Source organism: Filicampus tigris, chromosome 11, assembly GCF_054856515.1.
Source record: "Filicampus tigris isolate MCC_2025a chromosome 11, RoL_Ftig_1.0, whole genome shotgun sequence".
In the NCBI taxonomy this organism is placed as follows: domain Eukaryota; kingdom Metazoa; phylum Chordata; class Actinopteri; order Syngnathiformes; family Syngnathidae; genus Filicampus; species Filicampus tigris.
The window spans coordinates 22,917,022-22,929,088 of NC_141227.1; the positions used below are offsets into that span (position 1 = coordinate 22,917,022).

The 12,067-nt window shown below is 42.8% G+C and overlaps 1 protein-coding gene across 3 annotated transcripts in view; it reads left to right on the forward strand.

Moving 5' to 3' along the window:
* arid5b (AT-rich interaction domain 5B) overlaps positions 1–12,067 on the forward strand; it is a 121,016-nt gene that overhangs the window by 14,378 nt on the left and 94,571 nt on the right. For 2 of the 3 annotated variants that reach the window (XM_086044573.1, XM_086044574.1), the window contains exons 5-6: positions 7,733–7,824; positions 8,107–8,364. In XM_086044573.1, the coding sequence (XP_085900699.1) occupies positions 7,804–7,824; positions 8,107–8,364 (279 nt within the window). In that variant the 5' untranslated portion in view covers positions 7,733–7,803. Of the gene's footprint in view, positions 1–7,372; positions 7,455–7,732; positions 7,825–8,106; positions 8,365–12,067 lie in introns of those variants that run through there. The other variant, XM_086044575.1, reaches the window with a different exon arrangement.

Below are 12,067 nucleotides of genomic sequence, written 5' to 3' on the forward strand. Positions count from 1 at the left end.
GCGTTAGCAATCAAAACAAGAGGCTATTATGCGGCACTGAGCTTCAAGCCCCCCCACTAAACTCCCCCCCCCCAACCCCCTCCTCTTGGCTCATGTTGCCTGTGCGGTAAACAGCCCACAGATGTTTTACATTGATATTAACAAGTTTTCATTTGTCCCCGGCAGAAGAAGCGCGGGGATTAACCTCGCTGCGCGCCGCGTATCCCACAGCAATTTGGTCCCAAACAGCGAGTGGCTTTTGCATAAGGTCATTTAGTTGTCTCTGAGTAAACCTGCCGTCGCCATAGCAACCGCCCAGTGATGACTAAATTGCCTTATAAAAGGAGATAAATCGTTAATGCGCAGAGGAGATTACTTCTGCGAAGCAGCCACTGAGTCATATTTGAAAATATGCTTTGAAAAGGAACGTTTGAGTTGTGCCCATTTCGATCATTCTTTGTTATGCCACAATTACAGCAGTGGGGTTTTTAATACGGAAAATATGTTTTTGATTTTTGCTCCTTTCTCTTTGCTTATTTACAGATTCCCCAACCTGGTTCCAACATGTTTTATTGTTGTCTTTTGTTATATTGCATTTTGCTCTCCCTTTTTCTCCTTCTTCATCACATTGTTCTCAGAGCAGGTTTTCGCGGGCCGGGTATTATTCTTGCTTTTTTGCTTTCTTTTCTCTTCGTTTCTCCCCATTTTCAAAAACCAGGTTCCAACAGGTGTTGTCTTTTGTCTTTTTCATTATGGGATGAAGTCATGTACGCCCTATCGTCTGGGGGAGTGACGTCGCATTTGCGCCAAGTCAGGTTTTCAGCACGTAGTTGTCTCACGTGTACACTCCAAAGAAGTAGAGACGTTTGCATTTTCAAGCTGGAAACGCGGTCCCTGTGTTGAGTTTGTGTCAGCTAAATGTGAAAAAATTGCAATTGATTGCACTCTCTGTGCTGTCGACAAGGTGGTCTCTAGCTTTAAAACAACCTATGTCAAATTGGAAGAAACATTTGGAGCCTCAGCATGGTACATTGAAGCTTACCAAGTCCCAACAGGTTATGTGAAGCAGAGCTGTGACTAATGCAGGAGGTCCCTGAATTTTTAAGCTATATGCATGAACAGTGGACATTGTAAATGTTAAAGCAACACTGTGTCATATGTCAGTTTTCCTTGATTATGGCGGCGCCATCTGGACAAAAGCGGTAGTGTTTTGACCAAAGTCAACCACATTTCATGACATCCTGAGCCCTCGCTGACCTGCAAGTTGGGCTGAATTACATTTCAATTTCCAGTGGCTGTGTGAAAGATGAATAGCGATGAGGTAATGAATATAATTTTGTTTAAACAATACATTTGTTTTTGTGTTTGTTTTGGGGCTTCTGCCATGAGACCAGTAATAGCGTATAGACGTTCGAATCGACTTCCGTCCTTGTAGTGAAAGGAGGAAGTGCGTATGCCGTAAAGCAATTCAGGACATTTGTATTTTTTTTTTGTGTGCCAGGGTTGCTCCCATCCTCCTCAAAGTTGCTTAGTGCCAGTAAAAACGATACAGACCCCCGCCCCCGCCCCCAGGGCATGACAAAAGTCCCATTCAACTGCTTGTAAGTCAATGTTTCATCAAAAGAGTTGTGAAAACATTAAGGTCGAATTCTTGCCCAGCGCTGCTTTAAGTTTACACACATAGATTTATCATTTTTCAGCACAGCACCATCTGCTGGATCTTGCGGGTCACCGCCCCGAGAGGAGAGGCTGATACGTGTTTGTCGGCGAATCATGCGATCACAGATGCCTGCTGACGTTTAGGAGCCTTTTAGGACAAATTCCGCAGGTCGCCGCCCTTAAGGGGCGCGTGGTTTGCAATGCAGCTAGCGCCTTGTGTTGTCCTTTAATTGATCCCTTAGATGCGCAGGTGACACGGCGAACCTCCGTGAAAACACGTGGACCACTCACATGTGGCTGTAAGTCAATCGAGCCGGTGCAACCTTTCTCATCTTTTTCTAGTTAAAGCCCCATTGGACATTTACATAAATCCATTATTCACGCTTCTAATCCCCGCCTCAGATGGCGAGATATGAAATGTAACTGTATGCAGATGGCTGCGGCAGCCAGACGGCTTAGTTTGTTTGCGGTTTGCACTTTTCACATCCCGCTCGGCTTTTTTTTTTTCGACATCAGGCCAGGCCTACGTGCACTTGCCGCCGCAGCAAAAAACAAACAAAACAAATCCTTGAAAGTCTTGAAACCCGAACACTATCTTGGAACCTGACTTTGAAAGCCTGACTTTAGGTTTGAGACCCTACCTTGAAACGCTAATCCTGGCTTCAAACCCTAACATGAAAAGCTAACCTAGGTTTGAAAGCCTACTTAGCAGCCCAACCCATGTCTCAAACCATAAACCAGGCTTGAAACTCTCATTTTGTTTTCAAACCTGTGTTTGAAATCTTACCGTAGGCTAAAAGTAAAAACCCTAACTTGGAACCTAATCCAGACTTGAAAAATTGAATTGCAGCGCTAACGCAGGTTTAAAATCCTACTTTGAAACCCCAATGCATGTTTGAAACAATAACTTCACCTTAAAACCCTACTTTTGAAACCCTAACACATATTTAAAACACTAGCCCAAGTATGAAAATGTTTTCAACTTGAAACCCCAACCAGTTAGAATTATGTACTGTATATAAATTCAAATGATGATATCAAATGTCATTTAACACAATGACAAAACATTGTGAAGAAACCCTATCTACCTGACGCAGATGATGATTCGCCGATGTGTCAGGCTAACACACTGCAGCGCCAACTTCAGCCGAGGAGGACTTACTCTGATTTTTTTTCTGCCTTTAGTATCGGTGGCTGGTATCTGCAGCCTCAACGAGTACAGATACCTTAAAATAAGGCTGATGCCTGGTATCGGCACTCTTCGAATGATGACTTGAAACCTAATCCTTGTTTGAAACCATAACCCGGGCTTGAAACCCTACTTTGAAACATGAACCTGTATTTGAAACTTGAATTCAGGCTTCAAACCCAAACCATCTTTAGAAATACTAAGCCAGACTTGAAACCCTACTTTGAAACCTTAATCCAGGCTTGAAACCTTATTTTGAAACCATCCGCCCTAGCTTCAAACTCTACTTTTAAATCTTCTCACAATACGTTTCCCAAGGTGTCCATTTATAAGTTTTGTCATTTAGGCACTTTCTATTAGTGCCTGACCACCCCAATTCCTTTTCCCTCCTGCACGCGATGACGTTTGCGCTCACCGAAAGCCGCCACGTGATCCAATTTGACGCATGCGAATTGATACTGTGCGCACACCCACACGGCGCGTCGCTCATTGTCATGGCAGCCGGGCAGAGAAGATTTGCCTTTCCCTCCCGCGTGCATGACAGTGTGCTGTGATTGAGGTCAGATCGCAGCGTAAATTATGCAACAAACCAGGCGAGTGTGTGCGTGCGTGCGTCTGTTTAGCAAAGCAGTCGCATGTGGTCTTTTTTGATGTGGTGGCGAGGATGGCGGCATCACTCGCATCATGTATGAGCTGCGGCCCGCGACGCCCCGCAGGAGGCTCGCGAAGAAGCATCGCCAACGCCAACTCAAGCGCTGATTAAAAGCGGCCCCTCGAACTCGTCTAATTCGACCGAGAAATGGAACGGCGCCTTCTAATGAGTCCAACAGGCTAAAATTAGTCACTCACGTGATCTCCGTTTACCGTCCGCTAAACGACACGTCTTGTACACCACACAGGCGCGCTTTTGGATTGTGTTGCGTTTTTGCATTCTGTTGATCGTTGCAGTAGCACCACACACTCCCCTACGCCAAAACACAAGCTTAAAACACTCGTTTGAAATGCTAACCTTGTCCCTGTCTTGATTTTGAAACACTCACTTCAAACTCTAGCCTTGTCTCCAAACCCTACTTAGAAAAATGAACCAGTTTGTGTACTGCCCGAAGACAGCTGGGATAGGCTCCAGCACGCCCGCGACCCTACTGAGGAGAAGCGGGTTAAGATAATGGATGGATGGATTCAAAACCCTATCTTGAAACTCAACGTTGAAACACTAGCCAGTGTTTTTGAGCCATACCCAATCTTAAACCACGTTTTAAAATAGAAACTCTTGTTTGAAACCCTAAATGGGAACTGTAGCCCTCATTTGAATCCTTAACGCTGTTTTGAAACCCTATCTTCATACCCCAACCCTGCCTTGGAACCCTAACTCTTGTTTGAAACCCTATCCCAGGCTTGAAACCCTACTTTGAAACGCTAAACCTTTTTTGAAACCCTAATCCAAGTTTAAAAGCCTAATTTGAAACTCTAACATAAAACAGCAACTCTGGCTTGAAAGAGTTCCCAGGACTGAAAAGTCTCATTTGAAACCCGAGGCCAGTTTTGAAACTCTAACTTGGAATTTATTCCCGACTTGACACTCTTGAAACCCTATAGCACAGGCTTAAAACACTCATTTGAAACCCTAATCTTGTCTTGAAAGCCTACTTGTTTAAAACCTCACCCCTACCTGAAGCAGCAATTTTGAACCTTGATTTTTAACCCTAACCCTGCCACAAAACCCTAACCCTTGATTAACAGACCAACACAGGCTTGAAACCCCAACTTGGAACTCTGGTTTCAAACCCTTAACTAAAACCAAGCACTGGCTTGACATGTATTGGCCATTTCCATTTTGAAGACAGAATCTTGCGAGCCTCACACGACCAAACCCAGAAAACAGGTGAGCTACGATTGGTCGTTACCTGAGCCCTTAGGCACTGTAATGTCATTTTCAGTCGACAGCAAGTGGCAAAATGGCCGCCCCCTGAGACGGACACAAACAGGTGGATTTAGTTGCTTAATTCATATTCCACAAACACAATATTAATCTGAATGCCGTCTTTAGACTAGTGGGGGGGACATAGAGCAAATTATCGTAAATAACATTTTGGACCTGACTTTACCTTTAAGTTGTAGAAATCCAGTATCGGTGAATAAAGTATCGGAGATTTTTTTCAGAGTAACTATATGATACTATACGGCACTAATAGCCAACAATGATTTTGGTATTGATCCATCACTTGTTGAAAAGAAACCTCAGTTCTCTGCACAGGATCGTTATCGTGTCTGCAGTCTCCAAAAAGTGTGAAGTGCGAGCGTCTTTTATTGATGTTTCTTTTCCTGCTCCTTTTTGTAGCCTTTCCCAAAGAACAACATTCCAAATATATCAAAATAGAAGAGCACAATAAAAGCAGGCTTGTTAGCAATGTATGAGCCTGAGGTAAGAGTCCCATGTGTGGTTGCATTTAAAGGCCGCTACTTTCTCATTCATTTGGCAGGGATTGAAGCTCCCCTTTCCTCTTCCAAAATTCCCAGACAGCCCCTTCCCCCCCAATAAAGGGGCTCCCCCCAGGCGCACGTTCTCGTCAATATCCAGACAGATATTTTCAACGGGCGACATGCGGAAAACACTGGCGATAAGAGCTGGAGTGCTGCCGTTGATTTAAGCTAGGGGCGACTTCATTACGGACGCCGCCATTCACGTTGATGAAGGCCCATTGATTGAGCTGCTACGAACGCAGTGAAGGAAATCAAGAGCAGATAACGCTAAGACGAGTTGCATCGGACGCACGCTGCTCAGCGGGAATAGCAATGCTGTTGTCACACGTTTTACCGCCATCGTCTTCAACCAGTGGTGCCAAGTAACGAGTCGTTAGCCTAAAAGCAGAATTGCCAGAGCCGTTTTTAACTTCGTGTCACAATGTCAATACAGATAAAATACTAAGGTGCTTGCAAATGTTAAAAACGGGTGATTCTCAGTTATCCAGGTCAAAGGTTGAGTCGATTTGTGGTTGTCTTTTGGTTTTACGGAAACGTTCAATATTGCTATTACGCGATTAGGCTAACGATTCTGTTACTGTACATAAGTACATTTTTCAGGTTATGTCTACCTGAGAATTTATTTTACTGTCGACTTGAATACATATCCTTCTACTCCTTGTCAAAACTTTTTTCCGTCCCCGCAGATGATGACATGACATAAGAAGTACATAGGTGGGGTGGTAAAGTCAACCGTGGTTGATATCCTGAAGATTTATAAGGCAAAAAAAACAAAACAAAAACGGGACAGTGGCACAACATGGAGAAACATGAACCAGGGAGCATTAACGACAATAGCTAGCTATAAACAAGATATTTACCATTCAAGTCCTTATTTAAGAGAAAGTTTGATGATGTCGGTTCTAAGAATGATTTGTGGCGAACAACCAACAGCTTCTCCAAAATCCACCGTTTAATCTGAAACAACACAATACAGTGCCAATAAAGTGTCTTTTTTCAGTTGTTATTGTTGGACAATTATGCATTATTTGTATACTCAGTTCACAACCATCATAAGTGAAGCTGTGGGTGTAGCATAAAAGTTGAGCCAGCTAGCTAGCTAGTGCCAGGGGTGGAGCCAGATTCACTGACTGCCCACCCAGTGAGATTCTTGAAAAAGTGTATATTTTTAAATTATAATTATTGTATATTTTTTAATTATTAAATTATTTTTTGGTTTGCGTTTTGTTGTAGTTTTTTTATTATTGAATATTAAGAATGGCATAATTGTGGTTGTCTAAGGAAGATCTGAACTTCATATTATTTCATTTGTCATTTTATTTGAAAATAAGATGTCAGGACAGGAGGCTTGTGCTCAGTGAGAGAAATATTCAGGCCCACCCTGATCTGTCTGTCTGTCTGTATGATCCACTCGAGCAAGTTATGTCAATTTACTGGGCTGCGATATAAAAAAAAAAACGTGTTGCATAATCTACATTGCCAGTGGCTTGTGTGCACGCGTGTTTGCGCGCATACTTACGCGTGCGTGTGCATGACTTGTAGAAAAACGGCGCCGCCCTGTGGGCACAGTGGCTAGTGCAGAATAAACAGCCAATACATCATCCTGTGCTGACAAAAGAAGAAACGTAACACGCCTCAAAATGGGTTATATAAATATGAAAACACAGATATCAGAGATTAAAGGAACGACACATTATTAATAACAACCTGGTATATTTATATCCGGCATAGAAGCTAACCAGGGGTGAGGTTGTTTAAGGTTTTCTTCTGACTGACACCAATTGCTGCAAATATGAAGCTGTTTATTTCCTGCTAGGACAATAAAATCAAATTGGTTGCAAACTTTCAGTTGTGAGGGGGGGAAAAAAGCAAAGAAAAGGCGGAACATCACGAGTCTCTCATTGCCTTTTGAGGAACCATTTGATGGGCCTATTAACTTTCATGTAACATTGTTTCTTGTCGGCATCCACAGCCTGCCAGTGTGTGTGTGTGTGCGTGTGTGCGCGCGCGTGCGTGTGTGTCTGTGAGAAATGGGCTTTCATACTCACTCTCTTTTACTCAAGTCCTGGAAGGCACATACACGGGCGGCGCTTCAAAAAATGCGTACAATCGACGTACAATAAGCTTTCGAGGTGGATAAATTGCGGTGAGTCATATTTAGTACTACTAAGCAAAACAATATTAGGATTTGTAAGATATATTAGAAACGGTCTTGATTCGGGCGAGATATCGTGTCCACAGTGATGTATGAGTTAATAGCAAGACAAAAAAATTAGCATAATGTGCAAAAAAACACTACGTAATGAATCAGACATGGCAAATATGTTGAAACGCATCACGTGAACTCGAAAGGACACATTTTAAACGGTTGTTGAAAGTCCAGCGGGCGCTATTTTGAAGTGTCTCGCTGTGTGCACCTTGCAGGACCTGCGGCGATCCATTCAAGCCAGCAAGTTTGGAGAGCGTGTTGACTTGAATCAATTCAGAACGTCGCGATGGAGCCGAACTCACTCAAGGTAATAAAACCGCCGCCGCGGAGCCCTTCGGCTTTTCAGCCCGCTTTCTGCCTTCGCCCCCGCCGCGTCCATCCGCGCGGTCGCCCCGCGTCCAAAACGCCCAGCCGCCGCCAAACTTTGACATTTATCGTCCGTTCGGCGTCGGTCGCATCCGCGTCAAACCTCGCCGTCTGTTTAACGGCTATTAATAGCTTAGCATGCGGGCAAAATAAACAGACGACGAGCGTGAGTGACATGTTTGTTGAGCCCGTGTTCTTATTTGTTTGTGTTTTCTCTCCACAGTGGGTGGGCTCGTCTTGCGGCTTACACGGACCGTATATATTCTACAAAGCCTTCAAATTTGCGAGCCGGGACGCCGAGGCTCGGATCCTGTCGCTGGGGGACTTTTTCTTGGTGCGCTGCAAGCCGGACGAGCCCGTGTGCGTCGCCGAGCTGCAGCTTCTCTGGGAGGAGAGGACGAGCAGACAACTTTTGTCCAGCTCCAAACTTTATTTCCTACCCGAGGACACTCCCCAGGGACGCGGCGTCTCCCACGGAGAGGTAAGGGGCGCATATTTATTCATCAGCGGCGACTTTAATTGTCTCCAACGCCCCCCTTCTCCTCCTTCTCCCTCCCTCCGCTCTCCATTCCGATCCCTGGCATATTTAGTGCATTAATTAGTTGGCTTGGCGGTGTGTGCTTTGCCGTTTTTTTGTCACTATTGTGCTGCGTGTGCACTTGCCGAGCGTTCGGCGTGGGAATAAATCCAGTACCACGCTTGAAAAAAAAAAAGCATCATGCAATTTTGTGAACGTTAGTCGGGCGGAAATTGCATAATAGACGTGAATGTGCTGCATGTTTTGCAGATGGTGTGGATGTGTGTTAGCGACGACTGTACAGTTGGACGTAAGTCGGAACGCGGCGTAACCTGTCATGACCCTATGCGTGTTCATACAATATATGCACGTAGCGTTACGTCGGACCTCGACGTGGTAAACAAATCACTCCCTGTTATGTCTTTTGTGCTGTCAGTACCGTTGAACTTTGCGTCGTATGTCGGGTCTGTCGTAACGACTGTTGTTTGTATTTGGCACCGTTCGTAACGTTGATTCTCTGTGTCGTATTTTGTAGCTCTGACGTCATATACCGACGACACTTGTACATTCCGTTCTCAACGTAATCACTGATTTGTATAAATATTGCAGATTTGCCAATATATTGCATGTTTTCACAGATTTTACACAGACTGTTACCTCAGACTCATGTAGCAAGAGTGTGAAGACAGAGAATGTCCAAAGTCTGGGATCATGTTACCGTTAAAATGGAAGATAAATTGCAATGCGTCTCTGGCAAGGCAGAACTAGTTTACACAACCGAAAACTGTAAAGTAAACATTGTTAGCTAATTTAATGTAGCCTAGAACAGATAGTTAAAACAAATTGTAACCACCCACAGGTGGTCAAGGGTAGACATAGCTGTCGAGGCACTTTCATTTTGTTGAACAAATGTTAACAAAACAAACACGTAACATGCTCATTCATACACTCGCTGCAACGGCACAACTGACACTCACGGACTTGTGATGGTTTTGGTGTTGTATGTCAACGCCTCAGTAAACCAAGGACCTCCTTACTGCCCTGATGTTTTTTGTGTCATTAGCAACATCCATCCTCTTAAGTTATCGGAACATTGCCATTGTACGTTGGTATAGTCACCTCATCGTATTTTTACATATTTGTTGCTGTTGGGCAAAAGCATCTCCAAAATGGCTACTTTTCAGGAAATAAAAAATGGTGTCTTGCTTGTGTTACCAAACACATCATCACATCATTCAAGCTGGTACTATCCCATTTATTGCTGTCATCTGCTGTTGCACAGTCACATTTACACAACACCACCCCAAAATCATGTTCAATTTCTGATTTAACGGGCTAAAAAAATTGCGATTTAATGATGCTGTCATTGAATAAAATAGTACGGACCTGTTGTCGCAGCCAGGCGTGGACATCAAAGTCTGCGCTTGCCCGACCGACCCATTCACCAGACAAAAAGACTTCAATATTTCACAACAGAAAAAGACTAGTTACATCATCGTCCCCACACAAAGAGCCATGAGTGATGCAATTAACAAAACAATGAGCTGACTGAGCAGTATAGGCGCAAATTAATCTGGAAATTGGTTCCTTCTGCACCAAAGCATTATTACAAAATATACTCTTGGTACATAGTTGAAGTCAACTAGCTAAGTTGCCTGTCAACAGGAAAAATAGACCTTATTAATGCGCTGAATCATAACATGATTTTATTCTGTTAATGAAAGCAAGTAAATGTGTAAAGTTGAGCTGTCAACTTTTGAATATTGTTAGAATCGATTAGTCTTATTGATTATTCCATCAGTATCGATGGCTGGAATCGGCAGCCTTGATGAGTACATTGAACTAGGCCCGGTACTGATATTTGGTATCGCTCTTTGCCCATCCCTAATGAAAAGGGAAGACAACTTATGATTTAGTTCAAATGTTCTGCCAAAATGAAAACAAATCCAATGAACAACAAACAGTTCACACACTTGATTTGCTTTAGTGGGCCGCCCAAAATGATGAAACTCAAGGCCCGCGGACCATATCCGGTCCGCGGGCCTTGAGTTTGGCACCTGTTGAATGTATTTTGCCAGTTGAAACAATTGGCATTGGCACAATGTCGAAACATTCATGTTGGGATCTCGTAAGCCAAGTCCATCCCCGTCTTCTCCCCAATACTGTACTCATGTTTTTGTTTTGGCTCTCATATTGCAACAGCACTTTAATGGACCTCCTCTGCATGCACATTCCTCCCTCCCTCCCACCCTCCCTCTTCTTTAGTGGCTGATTCTCTTGTCTTGTTTATGTGTGCGAGCGTTGCACAAAGAAAGCCGTGTTTGTACTCGAAGTCTTCCGCTCAAGGTTTACTTGCATTCTTTCCTCTTGAGTAATAAGCGCGCCTATCACGTTTCCCTTTCATGAGAAACATGGCTATTTATGGCCCCCGCCGCAGCTTACACAAGCCATCATCTTTGTCGCTCCGATGCCTATTATGAGCCCCGGGTATCATCTCCACAAGAAGCAGCTCGCATTCCTCCCCTGCAAATGTCTGATTGGCCTTTAACACGCTGCAATTATTTAGGAATCACTTAAAGGCACACTTTTGTGCAATAGCTCAGGCCCCCCCCCCCCCCAACCCCTTCCGCCTGCTACAGTGGAAGATTAAAGGTCCAGTGCAGACATTTTCAAGCCACCCAATAGGGAATTATGGAAATAATCTTTTCCATGATTAGACTGTCACCATAACACCATTCTTGTGTGTACACGCAAGCGTAAAAATAATGAACTTCTGTTTATAGTAAAATGGAATATCCTCCGTCAATCTGTCGCCATCAGGAAAAACGTTTTCATGTTAGCGGTGTAGGCAACCTTGATGATGAGGATGAAGGGGGGGGGAAATTGGAATACTTAATTCTGATGATAAAATGATAATACACTTACGGTTTAAATGTAATATTAGTTATTTGATAAAAATGTATATTAAATATACTTGTATAAAGGTTATTTTAGTATTTTTTTTAAATTTTTTACAATGAATGAATTAGATAAGGACAAAAATGACTAACAAAAATAAAAATGATAAAATACTTTTTAAGTCAGCAATTTTGGACAAAAATGTCTGCACTAGTCCAACAGACAAAACAAAACAATAATTCCTGCTCATTTTTTAGTTTTTTAAATAATTCCTTTAATTATAATTAATTAAACAATCATTTAGTGTATACATACAAATGTTAAAGAGATTTTTTTTTTGCGAACAAAGTTGACAGTTACAAAAATAAACAGTAATTTCATGAGGAAAAACGGTCATAATATTACGACAATAGTGGACATTTATAATACCGTAGTCACCAAATTGTGGCAAGGATGGTTTTGCGGTAACAGTTTGAGGCTCAAGTCAGAATACGAAAAACAAGAGCAACAATTTTAAATATTACAAGGAAAATGTAACAAGACACCTAGAAAAAGTTATACATGTTGCAGGAATAAAGTCGCAATATTACGAGAAAAATGTAAAACATGTTGCAAAAATAAAGTTGTAAATTTCTGGGGAAAAAAACATGATCATAAGTAAAACATTACGGGAAAAAAGTGTCAGTCTTCAGAACGTTGGGAAATATAACATGAATAACATCTAATCTATTGAAACAGAAAGACAAATTTATCGCAATCATGAGGCGCT